The sequence below is a fragment of the Amphiprion ocellaris genome, chromosome 23 (assembly GCF_022539595.1).
Source record: "Amphiprion ocellaris isolate individual 3 ecotype Okinawa chromosome 23, ASM2253959v1, whole genome shotgun sequence".
Lineage (NCBI taxonomy): Eukaryota > Metazoa > Chordata > Actinopteri > Pomacentridae > Amphiprion > Amphiprion ocellaris.
In genome coordinates, this window is record NC_072788.1 from 18,973,943 (window position 1) to 18,994,204 (window position 20,262).

The 20,262-nt window shown below is 39.5% G+C and overlaps 3 protein-coding genes across 5 annotated transcripts in view; 1 reads left to right on the forward strand and 2 right to left on the reverse strand.

Moving 5' to 3' along the window:
* Nucleotides 1-2,213: 2,213 nt before the first annotated feature.
* Nucleotides 2,214-3,823, reverse strand: LOC111565548 (histone H2A.Z). Of its 2 annotated transcripts, XM_023265674.3 has the most exons (5): nt 3,690-3,820; nt 3,302-3,379; nt 3,028-3,141; nt 2,814-2,943; nt 2,214-2,551 (listed from the first exon to the last, which is right to left on the reverse strand). In XM_023265674.3, the coding sequence occupies exons 1-5, from the start codon at nt 3,690-3,692 to the stop codon at nt 2,490-2,492; spliced, it is 387 nt and encodes a 128-aa protein (XP_023121442.1). In that variant the 5' UTR covers nt 3,693-3,820; the 3' UTR covers nt 2,214-2,489. The 2 variants fall into 2 exon arrangements, with proteins under 2 accessions (XP_023121442.1, XP_023121434.1); XM_023265666.3 differs by having other exon boundaries at nt 2,814-3,141; nt 3,690-3,823.
* A 4,568-nt stretch (nt 3,824-8,391) lies between these two features.
* LOC129348183 (kelch-like protein 7) lies at nt 8,392-9,016 on the reverse strand (the record flags this gene model as incomplete). Its single annotated transcript, XM_055007964.1, has 1 exon — nt 8,392-9,016. A coding segment is annotated over one exon (513 nt), but the record flags the coding sequence as incomplete, so codon positions are not given.
* Nucleotides 9,017-19,202: 10,186 nt separating this feature from the next.
* Nucleotides 19,203-20,262, forward strand: part of lrch4 (leucine-rich repeats and calponin homology (CH) domain containing 4) — a 65,238-nt gene continuing 64,178 nt past the window's right edge. Inside the window, exon 1 of one of the 2 annotated variants that reach the window (XM_023279002.3) lies at nt 19,203-19,610. In XM_023279002.3, coding sequence (XP_023134770.1) covers nt 19,439-19,610 — 172 coding nt within the window. In that variant the 5' untranslated portion in view covers nt 19,203-19,438. The remainder of the gene's footprint in view (nt 19,611-20,262) is intronic. The other variant, XM_023279000.3, reaches the window with a different exon arrangement.

Genomic DNA, 20,262 nt, shown 5'->3' on the forward strand with positions numbered 1-20,262 from the left:
AGTTTTGTCCATTCCTCTTTGCAGTACCTCTCAAGCTCCATCAGGTTGGATGGGAAGCATCAGTGCACAGCCATTTTCAGATCTCTCCAGAGATGTTCAATTGGATTCAGGTCTGGGCTCTGGCTGGGCCACTCAAGGACATTCACCGAGTTGTTCTGAAGCCACTCCTTCCATATCGTGGCTGTGTGCTCAGGGTCATTGTCCTGCTGAAAGATGAACAGTCGCCCCAGTCTGAGGCCAAGAGCCTCTGGAGCAGGTCTTCCAGTTCCTGCCGCTGAAAAACATCCCCACAGCATGATGCTGCCTCCACCATGCTTCACTGTAGGGATGGTATTGGCCTGGTGATGAGCGGTGGCTGGTTTTCTCCAAACGTAATGCCTGGCATTCACTCCAAAGAGTTCAATTTTTGTCTCATCAGATCAGAGAATTTTGTTTCTCATAGTCTGAGAGTCCTTCAGGTGCCTTTTGGCAAACTCCAGGTGGGCTGCCATGTGCCTTTTACTAAGGAGTGGCTTCCGTCTGGCCACTCTACCATACAGGCCTGATTGGTAGATTGCTGCATAGATGGTTGTCCTTCTGGAGGTTCTCCTCTCTCCACAGAGGAATGCTGGAGCTCTGACAGAGTGACCATCGGGTTATTAGTCACCTCCCTGACTAAGGCCCTTCTCCCCCGACCACTCAGCTCAGATGGCTGGCCATCTCTAGGAAGAGTCCTGGTGGTTCCAAACTTCTTTCAGTTATGGATGATGGAGGTCACTGTGCTCATTGGAACCTTCAAAGCAGCAGAATTTTTGCTATAACCTTCCCCAGCCTTGTGCCTCGAGAAAATTCCTTTGTTTTCATGCTTAGTTTGTGCTTTGACTTGCACTGTCAACTGTGGGACCTTATATAGACAGGTGTGTGCCTTTCCAAATCATGTCCAATCAACGGAATTTTACCACAGGTGGACTCCAATTAAGCTGTTGAAACATCTCAAGGATGATCAGTGGAAACAGAATGCACCTGAGCTCAATTTTGAGCTTCACAGCAAAGGCTGTGAATACTTACGTACATATGATTTCTCAGGTTTTTTATTTTTAATAAATTTGCAACAATTTCAAAAAAACTTTTTTCACATTGTCATTATGGGGTGTTGTGTGCAGAAACTTTAGGAAAAAATGGATTTAATCCATTTTGGAATAAGGCTGTAACATAAAAAAATGTGGAAAAAGCACTGTGAATATTTTCTGGATGCACTGTATTCCTTTTTGTTTTGCAAAAGTTAACAAAATCTAGAAAGGCAAGAATTTATATCTAATAAAATTAAAAATATAAGAACTGTGTATTTGTGAAAAATTTGAGATACATAGAAGCTTGCACATTTATGCTCCTTATATTGCACTTCCTCAAATACGTACAAAATTAAAACATTTAAAGCCAAATCCTGCATTCAGATGCTACATTTAAAATAAAACACAAGTAAGCACTGAACAACCTCATGAACACGGTGAGAAGCTTTATAATCGCTAGAAAGCATATTTTCTTTGCAAAACCACTTTTTGAGCTAGACACTATTAACCAATCAATAGAAAAATAGAAAGTTTATTTCCCCCGAGGGGAAATTCAGTTTATTTGGATTCTAAAAAAAAAAAAAAAAAAAAAAACACCTGCAGCTATCTTGATAGTTATTCATGTCTTTTTCTAAGCAAAGTTGCCAAACATTTAATTCATCGGGAGTGTAAGGTATTTGGGGATTTTGAATATTTGCTCCAACAAAAGGTGACAATGTCACCCACTTGTCAATAACTTCAGCTCAGAAATGCATATGATATAGGCTCATTTCAAACAACAGAATAAGCCATCACACACAATATGCAAAATGTTCTGACTGTGCCAGTCCAGTCTTTATTCAAGAATCCAAAAATGACTACAGGTTTTCTCCTGCTTCACATCAGTGCAGTGATAATCTGATGTGCTAAACATGCTTTGCAGTTCATGCAGCTATACAAGACTGAAACTGATGGTGTGAACTTACCCACCATGGGCTTTTCCATGTGCAAGATATGGCTGTCCTTGAAATTGTACTGACCAGGGGAGAGGAGGGTGTCTTTCAAACTTGGAAGAGTCAAACCACTAACATCAAACATCCACACTGAAGCAGCCAACTAATACCTATAGTATAAACATAAAATAAAGCTAATGAACAAGCCAGAACTAAAAGAACAAAAGTCAAATGCCCAGAAAGAGCTTTATTAAAACACCACATCGAACATGGGAATGCCACATAAGCAAGTTTTAACATAAATTGCAACTGCAAACTGCAGCACCAGAAAAAGAAAGGCAAAACACAAAAAAATGAGCTTCTCTGAAGCCACTTTTAAAAAATACCCCAGGTGAGTAAATGCAAGCTCAACAATAAAAATAACTCCTAAAGGTGTTCTAAACTATAACATTTAACAAATGGATGCCGACATCGTCCTGAGATGGCACAACTTCCAAAGCACTTCAGGTTATACGGTCTTCTGCTGTCCCTTCTTTCCAATCAGAGACTTGTGGATGTGGGGAATAACACCTGGCAAACAAGAAAAAATAATGAGCATGCCTGTCAGAGAAACCATTTCTGTACAAATCATATAGAAAGCAATTGTAAACAGTTTTTAGACTATCAAACAGAAAAGATATTGAATAATTGATTGGTAGTTGTGACTCCAATCCAATGAGACTCTACGATTAAGTACAATATTACAAGTACCTTTAAGCAGTCAATACTGATGCTACATCATATTATAAAAGCTTAAAATCATTCACTTTAGTGTGCACAAGAGGGTCCTTACCTCCACCAGCAATAGTGGCCTTAATAAGTGAATCCAGCTCTTCATCTCCTCTAATGGCCAGCTGCAAGTGGCGCGGGGTAATACGCTTCACCTTAAGATCCTTCGATGCATTTCCTGCCAACTCCAGAACCTGAAAGAAAGACACATTATACATTTGTACATTGAGCATAAGATCTTTAGCGACAAAGTGTATGAGAAAGGAGATTAACAGTACCTCGGCAGTCAGGTATTCAAGAATAGCCGCACTATAGACCGCGGCAGTGGCTCCTACTCTGCCGTGGCTGGTGGTCCTGGACTTGAGGTGTCTGTGGATACGACCGACCGGGAACTGCGGGCAAAGAGCACGAAAGCGGGCATGAGCGCAGAGAAACAAAGGGTTTAGTGGCCAGTCGATAAGAGGCGTCAGCCAGCTGAGTAACCTCTGCGACGCCTGCTTTTTAGCTTGTGTTAGCAGCGTCGATGCAATGAATGAGAATCAGTCGACAAACCTGCAGTCCTGCTCTCTGCGAGCGAGAAATTGCCTTGGTTTTGGTCTTCCCGGAGTCCTTACCAGCTTTACCACCAGCCTGGAAGACAGAGGACAGACTGTTGATGAGCATACAGCCGCCGAATATCGTATTGCAGCGATTTAATGTCCACTAAAAATAGCGATTTTACCGCCGCTTTTAGCATTTTTAGCCATGCTATCGCTTTCTCAATGCGGTCACTGCTGATAAGTTAGCTAGCATGCTAAGCTAGTATACCAGCTAATGGTAGCGGCTAACTATTAGCTACTCAAGAAAATGCACTGGCGCCTATTTAATATTTACTTTGAACAAATCACTGCAATAATGTTGGCCATTCTGATACAGCACTAAAACGAGAAGCAACACTTACCATGTTTAAAATTCACAAATAATTTCTGATACCGGAGCACACGATCGACTACCTCACTGTCGAAGACTGACTGTTGTTTGAACTACAGTCCCCGCCTACAATTAGCCCTAATATATAAGTAATGTGTATCCGGGTATCTGCAGGATGTGCGCTAGCCAATCACACTCCGTCATGTGGCTTCTACTATTGACGTCCAACCAATGAAAACGAAAAGACTCCTCTTTGCGGAAAAAGTGGTAAATTTCCGTTAAACTGCTTATGGGTATTGTAGTTCAGATATTTAGATCGCCTTCTCCCATTGTCTTTTATATAATAAAATAAAAAATTGGTGCTGGATTTGAAAGTATTAGTCTATAATAGATGAACAGATTTATTCATTTGATTAGGGAAAAAAAAACTTAGCATCTCAGTTGTTCTGTCGCCAGTTAAAGTTAAAAGACTTAAGAGAAAATATTGTTTGTTTAGACAAGCTTTCATTTACCATTGCATCAAGCACAAAATACATATGCTTGATTTTATGCACAACATACTATCCAACAATGAAAATAAAATGTAAAAGAACCCAGTCAAAAACAGGTTTCTTTGTTTAACATACTACTCCCTTTACAAGAATTTAGTTTCTAAATCAAAAAAGTAGCATTGCTGCATGAAAGGTACTGTTTTAGATTCAGGGAGTTGTTGCTTGTTCTATTTTATGACATTTTCTGACACTGAAAAGTAATTTTGGTTGCACTCATCCCCTGGAATAGGCTGCCTGATGTGCTGTCACATGTACAGTAACTGTTGGTTTACTCATGTATCTTGTGCAGAACTGAATATTTTTATCGCTTAATGATTCATTCATCCATCCATTCTTTAAAACAAAGGACCAAACTAGATAAACAGGAATAGTCTTTCTGACTGTTAACAGTTTTACAGTTAACGCAGTGATTGTAGTTCCTTATTGCAGCCACATAATGGCAGTGAAGACTTATGATTCAACATAACGTCATATGACAAAACATCAACTGTCAATTATATGAAACTCTATAAACACAATTTAGATCAATGACATGTAAAATTTAAATACAGAAAATAACACTTTCAGTAAACAATAATTTTGATTCTTGGGCCGTAGAGGCCTTTTTTTATATTATTTTTGTAGTTCAGTAGAATGGCTTTGCAATCAAACACTTCAAAAATCCACTGTGAGTAGTTTGAATGAGTGTAAACTGATTTTTATTCACATTGTGTGAAGTTCATTTAATAACCAGTTAAAATACAGTTGACTGACTGAACTTTACTATTACTACTTTACAGTAAAGTGATTTGTAATTAATGTTATGTGAAAGAGGCCACTCATGGTGCATTGGTGCCAGGTCTTAATCAGAATACCACAGACCAGTTAAACATACATAAAAATGTGGCATTTGTTATAGTCCCTCTATTCCCCCAGATATCTTGTAAGAGAAAGGGAAAAATATCTGTGTATTCCACTTGTTTTGATAAATTCACATTAGGCATTTGTGTTGTTTCACATTTTCAAAAGTATCTCTCTTGGTAGTTCTTTGGAGACAATGTTTTGAAATGAAACTCCAAACTAGAGTGGCTGATCTAAAGATTTATGATTGTTGAAATTGTGGGCATTACATAGGCATTACATTATTATTATTATTATTATTTTGGGTTTTGGAAACATGAGTTGGGAGAAGGGAGTGACATCAAATCTTGCACTTTAAACCTCCTAAGCCATTTTGTGTCATTACTGTGCACTATTTTACATGAAAGTTTTGAGATATATAAATCTAAAGTGTTTTAGGTTAAAATGAAGACCTTCTTCTTCGGTTGTAGTTTCTGAAGACAGGAAACCAGTCACTTCTAAAGAGTTTGACATCTTGCTTTTTTTAAAAACAGTGTATTGATTTACTGAAAAAAATGTTCATTCCTCTTTGAAACTTAAGTTTCCAAGCTCCACTGAAAATGTTAATTAACAGCACTTTAAAAGATTATTTAGTTCTAAGTCATCTTATATGTTGTGAAAGTTTAAAACTAGCTAAGCTAAACTAACTGAACAAGTTCAATAAGTTACATTAACTAGTCACATAGACAGTGGTTACAGACAGATTTGCCTTCTTTTTATGTTTTCAAAGTTTCACAAGTTTCTTCTTCTTTGAGGTTGCTCCTGGTTGAGATGAGGTGTAGGGACTGAATTCAGTATCAGTCTTTGTCATGGTTTGAATTGTTTTGATTATTATGAAAAGACACGATCATAAATTATTTATCAAAAACACACAAGAGGTTTCCAGCATGCCTGCTTTCTGAAACTGCAAAAAATACCCCAAAAGTTTCTGTGGAGTTTTAGGGCTCTCACAATGCATTCTGACAAGTCTGCTCATAATTTTAAGTCATAATGCATACAGTTGAAAGAGATCATGTTTTAAAATTCTAAAAAACATTCCATAAAATGTAGGTTAAATTGAGCAAAACTCATGTATTTACATTTAATAAACTAGAAAAGATGAGTTAATTTGACTAGATTTCTTTATGATATTTTACAGTGTATTGCATGTATATTATTGCCAAGATAACGAAGGTCCTCTAAACTTAAAAAAATATATTTAAACCTCAAATATTCTCCTTCCCTTCCTTTCAAGTTCTTTTTGTGCTTATGCATAACCAATCCTTTGACCGTAGTATCTGACAGTTTATCTATGGCATGTCTGCTGCTGTGGGTTACATCAAAGGGTAAAGCGGGTTAGACTGGAGGACTTGTTGTAATCCTGATATCCGTGGCAGCTGGACGAACACTGACTGGAAAAGGGAGAAGATTTCACCCTATTTTTCATCCCTTCTTACTGCTGCGTTAATGTGTAACAGGCTCCAGTCACAGAGTGCGTGTCAGAGCTTGATAAGACAATTTGTGTGTGTGTGTGTGTGTGTGTGTGTGTGTGTGTGTGTGTGTGTGTGTGTGTGTGTGTGTGTGTGTGTGTGTGTGTGTGTGTGTGTGTGTGTTTATCTCAGACAACATGCGCAGCTGGTGGTGGGCTGGTCACGTCTAAATCACATACCATTCATTCTCAGGCATACTTCCCTTTCAGCAGTCGCTCAGTCACTCCTTCCACCTCACTCATTCATTCTGAGAGGCGGTGTCAGTCACCCCTGAGTCTCTGCAACCAATGTCACTGAACTTTTAAAGCTCTATTTCTGAAAGTTTGGAAGTTTTTTTCCATGCCCCTTCACCTTTTCTCTATCTGTCATAGCTTTCATCATGAGTTTCTCCACTTGAAGCTTTCCTGTCTTTAGGTCACACATTCAGTCTCCTGCAAGGACAGATACAACTGAGACCAGATCTCTAGACATTGCCTAAAAGTTTAAGTTTGGTGGTGAAGTGCCCATGACAGTGAACCAGGAAGCAAAAGTGCCACACCTGACACAGAAATAACAGATGTACTGGTATTCTGAAACTGAAATTAACTGCAAATGGATGGAAATGTCTTTGTCTTGATTCTTTTGGGTTATTTAGGATGATAACATAAATCTCATTGTATACAAAAACCATCTCTATGTTACAAGAAAGTTTTTTTTCCACTTTTACATTTGCAAGTTAAATGTACATTCTCTGGCTTACGTTTAGAGGCAACACATTATATTTCTGTGACTGTCTACCAGGATATATTATTGACAATGACAATATTTTCTGTCGTGATTCTGCAGATGATACTCAACTATGCACACAAGTAGAGGTTCCAGCACTCTCTCCAACTCATTAGAAACAAAACTAAAGTAATGTATTTATGCATTCCACAACATAGACAATAGATTAGTGCTCATCTTCACCTCTCACAACTGCATTAACTTTTTTTTTTTTTTTACAAGATCAGCCCTTTATCATCTCACAAATATAAGAGACCTGACAAAATAAATAATATGTTAGACTACTATTAAGGTCTATTTATTCTTTTTTTTAAACTGCAGTTTGTCCTGCAAGCTGCTACAGGATGATAATCAGTGATAAAGACAGTTCCATGCACATTACCAGTTTTCCAGATCTTGGATTGCCACTGACTTGCAGTTTATATGCGCTTTTCCGTCTTTTAAAGTGTACAATATTTTGTTGGTTGTCTTACAAACCACCAGCAGGACAAACATTCCATGTTTTTCCTGATCTTTCAGTAAAATTTTGAAACTTCTTTCAAAATAATCTTGCCACTTACAGAAATATTGCAACAAGGACACACTGAGCATAGCATCTCAGAGAATTATGTGAAAAGAGTGATATCAGTCAGTATGAAATACTGAGTCAGGTTCCTGTTAGCCTAGCTTAGCATAAATTGTATGAACAGTGGGAAACAGCTTGCCTGACTCTATCCAAAGTTCAAAAATACACCTAATAATACCTCTGAGGCCTACAGATACAGAATAATAGGTACAGAAGTATTTTTTAAAGTTTTTCCTACATTGCTCTCAAAAGAATAAGAAATCTCTGTCCACATGAAACCTCAGAAACACAAGTGAAAAGCTCTAAAATCAAGCCAAACCAGCATGTGGAGACAAAACCCCAACAGTAAAACCATACTGACCTATCAGAAACCTGAAAAATAAGTATTCCCAGTTATGGCAGGCTGCCAACAGGAAGTGACAACGAGGAGCGGCTAACGCACTCTGTCGGTCTGATCTGCGCCATTGAGACACTCTAAAGACCGACCACACGAAAAACAAAACCGCGTCAATCGGTTCATATGTTCCCCACAAAACGGGCAAAACATCACCCGCTCGCTGTCCATCTTGGTTCACCATCAACAACAACCAAAAGTTGCATTAGCCGCTCCTCGTTGTCACTTCCGGTTCAACCCCGGAGTTGGGACATTCCCTTTCAGGTTAAATTTGGATTTGTAAAAGTGTTTTTGGACTTGTAAAAGTGTTTTGTCGCTTGTAAATTTGTCTTGGAGCTTGTAAAAATCTCTCCATTGTTGTGTGTTGGGGTCATAGACCTCACAGTTGTTGAGGACCCTCCCAGAGACGTTGTTACCCACCGTCCCTCCACAAACATAAATGAGCCCATTGGCCTCCACTGAACCGTGGCTAAAGCGGGCCATCAGCATGCTAGTTTTGACCTGCCATGACTCTGTCCTTGTGTCATAGCATTCGAAAAGGTCCAGGGCAGAGCTACCCACTTCTGAGCCCCCAGATGTGTAGATCTTGCCCTGGGAAGCGCAGGCAGCCAGGCTGTCACGAGGCGTGGGTGGGCCCAATTTAGAGTACCAGCTGTCCTTCAGAACGTTGTAGCAGTCCATACGCTTGATTGGAAAGAGCTGTGAGCCACCCAAGATGTAGACCACATTGTCCCAAAAAGATGAGATTTTAGATGAGTTCAGTTAGCTACAATCAGCCAAATCACATTGACTGAAAAATACTTCATATTTTTACAATAAACAGAGGGATTTTGACTAAAAATTATTTAATATTAAGTATTAAGGTACTTACTCTTACTCATTAAAAGCAATATTCAAATGCGTTTCATTGGCCATCAACTCAAGATTTCAGACAGGCCAACCGAATTTGAGGGTTGGAACCAAATTTTGCGTCCAGGATGTAAACTTCTGTTTGACATACGCTATTATGAATTAAATAATGACAGCACATATTGCATAATTTATGAATCTTCAGTTTCTGAAATTGAGAGAGTATTAGAAAAATATCACAAGTGTCTGCACCTCAGAGAGAAGTGGACGTGGTAAACTACTAGGTCTCCACAACCCACATGGGGAAAAACAAGAGCATGGGATAGGAGGGGGGTGTCAGCTTAGAGGAAGAAGGGATGGACAAAGAGCGTGAGAAGCTGTGATGTCAGTCCATCTGCTGGGATTCAAGTAGAAACAAAAATAAAAAATAAAAGGTGTGGTGGGAAAATGCTGCAGAACTGTTCAACTGGAGACTGGATTACTGTATCACTGGTCTGCAAAGATAAAGGTACAGATATTGGGCCCTGATTGATGTAATCAGCTCAAAACAAGAGCAGTAAACTCTTTTTTTTTTTTTTTTTTTTGCTCTAATCCAACTAAATATGAATACCAACCAACATGGGACTCCTGAATGGTCCTTGTATAAATTGATGATGTCATCCCAAAGACATCTGAAGAAAATACATTTTTACAGTCATTAGTGAGAAGCTCAAGTTTATACTGCTGCTTCTCTTATCTCCTCTTGTGTGACTGCATGAAAATGAGCTGATCTGTATGAGGTCAGGGCAGCACAGTGCCTTGGTTAGCACTTTCGCCTTGTAGTGAGAAGATCTCTGGTTCACGTCCCCGCCTTGCTGGGATCTTTCTGCATGGAGTTTGCATGTTCTCCCTGTGCATGTATAAGTTTTCTCCAGGTACTCCAGCTTCCTCCCACAGTCCAAAAACATGCTCAGGTTAATTAGTGACTCTAAATTGTCCCTAGATGTGAATGCAAGTGTGATTGTTTGTCTCTATACTGTGGTAGACTGGTGACCTGTTCAGGGTGTCCCCTGCCTTCACCATAAGTCAGCTGGGAGAGACTCCACCCTCCCTGTGACCCTGATGAGGATTAAGCGGTGTATAGATAATGGATGGATGTATGAGGACAATAAACTGCAATAGGAATGTGAAAAGCTAACAGTGTAAAGCCTGTAAATGTTCCCTTGTTATTTTAATAGAAAGTGTGTGGTTTTTTTTCCATAACTTATTTGCTATTGGAGTGTAGTTGCACAAATGTAGTTTCTAGGAGATATACTGTTGGGAGTTGGACGTTGATCCATTCTGGACCTGAGATTAACTGTTGCTGTGAGCTGCATGTCAGCAGAGTCTGAGCGGTTTTGAAAAAGTGAACTGTACCACTGGTTTTCTGGCACTGAAACCCATGGACAGTTGTGTCAACCAAGCAGCTCTTTTCCCAAAAAAAAAAGAAGTCATACCCACAATGAATACAAAAAACTGTAATTTGGAAAGGATGTCGGCACTGAGGCTTATCCATCACCATTAGACATGTTCCTGCTAAACATCCCAGACAGTTTTTGTTTAAGGGCGTCATTTCTGGGATCTTGTGAGGAACTAAAAGATTCCTTCAGGCTTTGAGTTTACACAGTGGTCTAAAACATTTTGAAGGTTAGGCAGCTTATTCAACTCACGTAAAGCAGTGGCTCTTTTATGATGTCATTTATGCATATAACAATCCAAAATTATGTCAACCATATCAAAATTTTAGGACCTCCTTGCAGTGTAGACACTGCTAGATGTATTTTTCTATATATAAATACATACCAAGGTCTTTATGGGATTTCTTCTGTAGTTCCATGATGTTGCGTTAAAGTACAATGAACAAAAATAAAAATAAAAATAATAATAACAATAATGATAATAATAACAGGTTTTTAAAAGTGGCTGTTGTAAGATGCTGGTGAATCATCACACTGTAAAACCCATTTCAGAATTTCTGATTCCTCTGGTGGACATTAGTTTTTCTAAAGGTCCTCTTCGAAAGGTGATGCTGTAGAAACAGCTATTAGGCTGTTTTCCACTGTAGGAATTTGCAGGACATTCTAGGGTGGCCTGAATGCTTTCATTTTCATTTCGTTTTCATTTTCATTTCTATTTTCATTTTCAGGGGGGAAATAAAGTACCTACTCCAGGGTAGGTATTTCTGGGCAATCCTCAAAAGCCAAGATGTTACACTCACAGTTAATAATAAAATAAAAAAGCATATATGTATATACGTGTACACACACCCACACACATATATATGTATACACACACACACACACACACACACACACACACACACACACACACACACACACACACACACACGTATATACACACACACACACACACACACACATATATATGTATACACACACACACACACACACACACACACACATACAAGCAAATAGCAATAAAAATAATAAAAATTTAAAAAAATCATTGGGATCATACATTATTAGTCAATATAATCTGTATACACACAGTTGTACATTCCAGAGATATAAACACAGAATTGTACCACAAGAACCAGGTGGTTTTAGATAAATTAGACAAAAAAGGTTGCCACATTATATCAAAGACTGCTGACTTGAGAGCATCAGTATATCTGATCTTTTCCATACTTAACAGGCTGGTGATCTCTGATAACCAAGTCTTAAATGAAGGGACATCTTCATTTTTCCAGAGAGATAAAATGTTCCTTTTTACAACAACCACACCATATTGGATTGTTTTTTGTTGTGAGGGTGTAAGAGTTTTAAGGTTATGTTTAATGCCTAAAATGGCACAATATGGGTCTGGTGAGATGTTGCATTTATATATATGGGAGAAGCAACCGAATATGTCAGACCAGAATTTGTTTAGTTTGGGGCAGGACCAGAAAAGGTGGCCCAGGGTGCCCTCCGCTGATTTACATTTAGGGCACATAGGAGAAACAGAAGGGTAGAATGAGTGTAATTTGGTGCAGGCGTAGTGTGCAGCTTATCAGCGGGCTCATTGAACAGTCTCGTCATTTTGACATAATCATAAACAATTGCTCATATAAAGCAGGAACATACAGAGGTTTGGTCGAGGCAGAAGCGGGAAAACCAAAAGTCTGTCGGCTCGTCCGTTATGGCCAAAAGCAACTGGACATTTAGGACTTGTTGTTGGGTCTTGAGCTGGTGGCCAGTTCAATAAACCTGTCAATGAAAGTCTCAGCATCTGCAGGTTTCTGGAAAATTTTCTGTTCATTGCCAAACAAGAAGATCAGTCGTGCAGGGAAGAGAATGGCGTGTTTGATGACTGCCTCTCTCAGTTTCTTCTTAGCCGCATCAAAGGCGTGTCACTGTTCGGATATTTCGGTAGAAAAGTCTGGGAAAATGTTTATCTTGTCTTGTCGCTGAAAGCCAAGGGAGACTGCAAGTGGGCCTGAGGATTTTCTGCAGTGGTGGATTCTGGCGATCATGGTTCGGGGGCGAGTAGAGGAAGACTGGGGGCCGATGCAGTGTGCACAGTCCACTTTAAGTCCGTTGGGGAAATTTACCTGCTGGAGGAGTTGCGGTAAAAACTCTGCCATGTACTTCGATGGATTTCCCTTCTCTACTTTCTCTGGTAAGCCCGTGATTTTGATGTTAGAGCATCTGGATCGGCCTTCCAGGTCAGTTAATTTTCGCTTCATGCTTAGGTTGATCTCAGTTAGCTCTTCGCATTGCTTCTCCAGAGCTGTGATGCGGGTGTCATGGCCCTCTAGGTCGGAGACGTGGGCAGCATGGTCAGTCAGAGAGGTTTGGACTTGGTGTATACTTGAGTCCACCATGTTAAACCTGGTAGTCATGTCTTCCTCCAATTTTCCGATGGTGTCCAGGATGTTAGCCAGAGTGGCCTGCTGACGAGGAGAGTTGCTAGCGAGGTTGCTAGCTAATTCGGGGCTAGGCTCGTCATCTTCATCTGCGACAAAAACGGCATTGTTGTCTTTTTTTGCGGCTGGTGTAGAGTTTGTCGGTTTCCCCTTTGTGTTATTCCTACTGGAGTTGTTCATTGTTGGTGAATGGTGGAGCGAGTGTGATTTATAAAGTTATATTTAGCAAGGGTGTTGCAGAGCCGTCAGAAAAGCGTCTACTCCATGCACTGCAGTCACGTGTCCATCTAACAATGTCATCTTTAACATAGAATTCACCATATAAGTTAACATAACAAACCTCCATTGTGCTTTCTATGTGTTTATAGAACTGGAGTTAGGTCTAGTAACTACTATGTCTTTTTTTTGGTGCACTTTATGTTGGGACCATGGTCAAAACTGTCAGCTCCTACGTCACAATGGCAACAAAAAAGATGACAGGATCAACTAACCGGCCATTGTGTTTGCTGCAGCTTGTAGCCACCCTGAGTACCTTTAGTGGAAAGCTGTCTGTTGAAGTTGCAGTGACCAACAAGAGCAAAGAAGTATAAACTCTCTGTTTCTAGCTTTTTAAATTTGCATATTTTCTGGTTTCATTACTCTTCTATAACAGCAAACTTAATATCTTTGGATTATGGGCAAAACAAGACATTTGAGGATGACATCCTGGGCTTTGGGGGAATGATTTGGTCAGTTTACTTTAGCGTACTTTCCTGGCACATGCACAGTTGGCGCACTCCTTGCATGCTCTTTAGAGGGGTCTGAATGGACCCTAATGAACGAAATATAATGAAATTTACATCCTGAAGAATCTTGTGGACAAAGAAATCATGAATTGACATGAAGGAACCCGGGTGTGTCTCTAGATGAACTGTTCTCTGCAAACACTGCATTTAATCAAGGAAAGTGCTGACCTAAAAGATGGTGAAAGAGACGACTTCCTACTACCTTAAACTGCAGTCAAAGCCTACACTTCTGCACAGCCACTGTGACCCTCAACCTCTGGATGACTGACCAATATGTGGACTCTGTGGCACTGAACCAGACTCCTTCTGGACAAATATCCACCCATCAGTTTATGACCTAAAGCTCAAGCACAATTGCAGCATAATGATGACCCAAACCACACAAGCCCCGCCTCTGAGTGGCTCAAAAAGAACAAAATTAAGATTTTGGAGTGGCCAAGTCAAAATCTGGACTTGAATCCAGTTGAGATGCTGTGGCAAGAACTTAAAGGGCAGTTCATGCTTGAAAACCATCTAATGTGGTCGAATTATAACTCTTCTGCAGAGAAGAAGGAGAGCTCACATTACACCCATTTTAAAGTCTCTGCACTGGTTACCTGTCTATTTTAGAACTGACTTTAATATCTTTTTATTAGTTTATAAAGTTCATAATAGTCTTGATCCTTCATATTTATCTGATTTGCTTTGATCTTATGAACCCTCTAGAACCCTGAGGTCTTCTGGTAGTGGCTTTTTTAATTAAACCTAAAGCCAGAAAAAAAAAACAACATATGGTGAGGACCTGACAACAGCAGAGATTGTTGATAGTTGTAAAAGCAAACGTAAGACACACACACACACACACACACACACACACACACACACACACATATATATATATATATATAGAGAGAGAGAGAGAGAGACAGACAGACAGACAGACGGACAGACAGATAGACAGATAGATAGATAGATAGATAGATAGATAGATCATATGATGTTTCCTCATTGCACGTGTTAAATAGGATAGCGTTTCATCAGTTCCTCAGTTGCTTTAGAGTGTTTTATTGATAACTTGACTGTGGGGGTGGGAATGGGGTAGGAGTGGGGGTTGCTTGTACTGTTTTATTGCGTTTTTACTATTTGTAAAGCATTTTTTGCAGCCTTTTTGTTTGTATGAAAAGTGCTATGTAAATAAAATTTGATTGATTGATTGATTGATTGATTGATTGATTGATTGATTGATTGATTGATTGATTGATTGATTGATTGATTAAGAAGAGTGTGACAAAATTCATCCATGGCGATGTAAAAGACTGATCACAAGCTATCACAAACGTTTTCCTGCAGTTGTTGCTGCCAAGGGGCCAACCAGTTATTAGGTTTCAATAAATCTTCGATAAATCATCCATCCACCCATCCATCCATTATCTATACACCGCTTAATCCTCATTAGGGTTGCGGGGGAGCTCGAGCCTATCCTGGCTGACTTGGGGCGATGGCAGGGGACACCCTGGACAGGTCGCCAGTCTGTCGCAGGGCCACGTATACAGACGAACAATCACACTTGCATTCACTTATGGGAAATTTGGAATAATCAATTAACCTCAGCATATTTTGGACTGTGGAAGCCAGAGTACCCAGAGAAAACCCACGCATGCACAGGGAGAACATGCAAACTTCATGCAGAAAGATCCCAGGAAAGCCAGGACATGAACCAGGGATCTTCTAGCTGCAAGGCAAAAGTGCTAAACACTACACCACTGTGCAGCCCCCATAAATCATCATTTAAAAATTATATTTTGTGTTATGTAAGGTTATCTCTGTGTAATATTCAATGAATATAAATATTAGTTTGATTATTTGGAACAATAAAGTGCAAAAAATATGCAAAAAATAACAGACATCCGAAAACAGCATTGTACAACACTCTATAAGGAGAATATTTGCTGAAAACTTATTTTCTTCAGTGTTGCACTAACTGATCTGTTACTTATATAATTTTTTTAATACCCAGCATCAGTTAACACATTAAGCAAATTGTATTTTTTTCTGTTCTTCTCCAGTGCTCCTTTGTAGACTTTGTAGGTCATAAGGTAAAAGAAAGAAACAAAACAAAGAAAATCTCAAATCAGCCAACCAGGCAACATCCCAACATGCGTTGGGAGGTATTATAGTTACATTATAATCTCATAGAACTACAGTGGACAGAATGAGTTAAAAATAGACTATTAATGGATTTTACTAGTGCATATAATGAAAGTTAACCCCCCCAGACCCGCACACACACACACTGGTCCTGGTCGCAGCTGGGTGTCTAGTCCGACAAGACTTTGACAGATGGTCCAATGGGACACTAGGGAGGGAGGGAGGAAACAAGAGCTAAAGAGAAAGATGGACGGAGGATGGAGAGGCGGAGACAATAACAATAGATGCAGAAGTGTCAGCATTGCCTATGTGTGTTATTCACGTTACTCATGTTGCAGTAACACTGTAGGGATTTCTCTTGATGTCCTTTGGGAGACAAAAATCAAATCCAAAAAACAGTTTATAGAGTTACTCTGTGGAAACTTCACGGCTTTTGGAGACAAAAGGAAGACGAAAGTCCTTGTAGTAAAAATCTGTCAATTTTAAGGTAAAGGCCTGCTTTAAGGTTACTATAAGGTTAATTTTAGTCTATTAAAAAGAACACTTGTGTGTTATGATTGCATGATCTCAAGGAAATTAATGTAATGTCCTCGGAAAACAAAACTGTGTGTGTGTGTGTGTGTGTGTGTGTGTGTGTTTGTGTGTGCAGCACGGGACTCATCTGTTCCTGGAAGAATGGAGGAATAAGGGATATAAACCTCACAGGAGGCATGAAGGAACAATGTAGCCCTGCTGACTCTGCATTTGCACTTATATGGAAGCTTATATGCTTGTGTATTCAGACACATGCTACACTCCCATCTGTGATTTTGGGTAGTTTGATGTTACCATATATTGGAAAATGAAGATGTTTAAGAAAAAAACCCAATTCATTTAGAGAAGCTGTCTTGGCTGATAAATGAGACTCTAATTATATTCCTTGTCTGCTGCCTCATTATACACACAGCTTTATGACTGACTAATGTTTTGATTATGTCTGTTCTGTTCTGTTCTGATTCTGATTGGCCCTAATGAACTTCAGTATAACTGGGTTTCTCTTGAAATTCAAGCCCCATTTAATAAGCAAGAAGAGGCCCCGCCCCACGCGTGTCACTCAAAAATACTCTCTCAATGGTGACGCCCATCCCTTCTCGCACCCTCGCGCTGGCTGCACCCTTCTGAACCCTCGTGAAAACAAGTAGAAGGAGACGCAGCTTCACCCTACTTCCACTTATGACTACCAAAATAAAATCCAAATGAAGAAACACCGCTTCTCACTGGTGCTTTGACGTAAAGTACAAAATACGACGCTGATATAAAGTGTTCACCCCACTGGAAAATTTGCTAATTGTATTGCTTCTCAACACTAAATCATTTAATTAATTATTTTAAAATTTTATTTAAGGTAAAAGGAAAAGCGCAAGTCAGGGGATGATACAAGAACATTTTCATGCCACTGAATATCCCTTGGAGTCCAGTCACATCCATCATTGAAAAAATGGAAGGAATAAGGCGCATGTGTAAATATGCCTACAAGCTGTCTTTAAAAACTGAGTGATTGTGCATGAAAGAGACTAGTGAGGAAGACCACCAAGACAAATATGACTCCTCTGAATAGCTCATCACATCACCGGCTAAATTGGAGAAACTGTACATACAATAACTGCTACCAGTTTTTCTCTAGTCAAAGCTTTATGGGAGGGTGGCAAACAGAAAGTCACTGTTGAAACGAGATCATGACAAATCTCAACTAGAGTTCAGCTGAAGGTTCTTTTTTCTGATGAGACCAAAATTAAACTTTTTGGCCATTAGAGACTATGTTTGGTGAAATCAAAACACTGCACATCACACACACACATTTCTAAGCATGGTGGTAGCAGCATTGTGATGATGTTAGGATGCTAAACAGATATGGTTTAAATAGAACAAAGTGAATGTTCTGGAAGCCGTGTCAGAGTGCAGACCTCAGTATAATTACGAATATGTGGATGGACATGATAATGGCTGTTCACTCATGATCTCCATGAAACTTGACAAAGCTTGAGCAGTTTTCCAAAAACAATATGGTTAAATCAAAGTGTTCGGATATGCAAGGTTGATTAAGACCAACACAGGATTAATGCTGTTGATGTGATTTACGAAATACTGACTTGAAAGAATTGCACACTTATACAATCACTTATTTTATGTTTTATATATATTTTTGACATCACTTTGTAGAAATCAGTTTTCACTTTGACATAAAAAAAGTTGTGTGTGTGTGTGTGTGTGTGTGTGTGTGTGTGTGTGTGTGTGTGTGTGTGTGTGTGTAAATTCTTGTCAAAAAAGGAAAGTTAAATTGACAATTAAAGGGGAAAAGTCTGGAGGGGGTGAAAATCCCCTTTTACAAGCAATGTGCATTAGTTGGGAATATTATTTGTTATGTTTACTGAAAATGCAATTCAATTTTATTACACCCCACATTGCAATAGCTGCTTCCATCAAAACAAATCAATAAGATAGATAGATAGATAGATAGATAGATAGATAGATAGATAGATAGATAGATAGATAGATAGATAGATAGATAGATAGATAGATAGATAGATAGATAGATAGAAAAACAAACATTAAGGATTTAAATTTACCAGTTGAAGAACAAAACTGTGACAAGCTTACCACCACTGCCACCACTGCTCTTATTACTGACTTGAATAATGATACTTTACCACATTTCTGACACAAATGCTAATGGACTTACTTTTTAAAAGTCAGTTTCACCTTAGTTGTTGTTATTTAAAGGACTTGATGTAATTTGTTTTGCCTAAAGTAGTAAGAAACCAATGGCATACTTAGACATTTAACCATTTTTTCAGAAAAATTATAGATTCCTACAATGAAGTGGGACACTTCTAATCGCCAGCATGAGTGTCTAAATATTGCTCCACAACTATCCTAATGCAAGCAGGAATACCAAGCTAATAGCACAATTTTGAATCCTAAAATCAGCATAAATATGTGCATAGTTATAAGGGAAGAATTGAAACAAATTAATTTGATGAAGCCTTTGCATCATTTTAGTTATTTGGCTAAATATGTGAAAAAGTCAGTTGTAAATGCTCCGTTAAGGTTAACTTAAACAATTTTCATCTGTTCTGCCTGAAATGGGGCAATGCACAGAGGTAGAGCCAGATTTTGTGGAGGATTGTGCAAGAACCGTGATGGTATTGTTCTTTGAATAGAAGAGTTTGCACTTTTACTTTGAAGGAAAGACATCGTCCTCACTTTTAATCGTTGTGAAGAATTGTGACTTGACGCAGCTTCCTGGAGGATTGACAGTTTATGCGAGTGCGGATCGTTCAGCAAAAGAACCGAGAGCTCCCGTTGTGAGCGGAGAGATCACAGCTCAACCTTTTCTTGGATTCAGTTTTGTACTTTTAAGTTTTAAAGTTTCCAAGAAGAGCGCTCAGAGGGGAGATTACGCGGACCTACGGGGCATGAAAGTGGAGCGGGCGCTTCAAACAAAGTAGAAGCGGAGGTCGACCTGTCTGTTTGATGGCTGCTGGGGATGGAGCCCAGCTGCCGGCCACAGTAGCGGCCAGCCGAAGCGTGGAAAAGGCGCTGGAGGAGGCTGCTGCTAGCGGGGCTCTCAACTTGTCTAACCGAAAACTGAAGGAGTTTCCCCGCAGCGCCCGGAACTACGACCTGTCAGACATTACACATGCAGGTCGGTGTGCTTTTCACTCTTTTCTCCAACTTGTAACGCGGTTCTAGTGAGCTCGCTGTTATTCTGAGAAGAGCCTTTTGTTTTATCGCCACCTGCTTCTTTCTTCTAACGGGAAGCCACATCCTTCCTCACCCTGCCGCGTTGCACAAGGCCCTTTGAAATAACTCCGCTGCTTTTTTGCCCCGATGACCGCCACAACTGTGTAGCTAGTATCGTGTGAATTAAGACTTCTTTTATATCATTCGGCATATGTTCTTCACCTAACTGTTGTTGTAATAGTAAGAATTACAATTTTTCCTACTAGTTCCTTCTGTCAAACTGAGCTCAGTGTTGCTATTAGCATGCAGTGTGGACTTATTTTACTTTCCTCGTTCAGAAAAGCCGCATGAAGTTCCAGCTTCTTAAAAGTTTTTCTTAAAGAACCTCAAACATGAAAAACGGAAAAACCGTCAGACACTTAAGTTCCTCTTATGCATATGTTCCTATAACGGTGTGAAACTTCGCCTCACTGGTCTGCGTTGGTGCTTGTCTTTGATTTATTCAGTTTACCACTAGTTTATCCACCAGGTTTTCTGTACTTCATGGTTGAACTTTTCTGACTTCAACGGTTTTTTCTCTTTTGAATGAAGAGCTCCAGCTTGACAACAACTTT

Coding starts and splice junctions, on each gene's coding strand:
- LOC111565548 (XM_023265666.3), bottom strand. Junction 3,142..3,301: donor CGCAGAGAGCAGGACTGCAG/GTTTGTCGACTG, acceptor CTTTGCCCGCAG/TTCCCGGTCGGTCGTATCCA. Junction 2,552..2,813: donor GGCCACTATTGCTGGTGGAG/GTAAGGACCCTC, acceptor CTTGTTTGCCAG/GTGTTATTCCCCACATCCAC.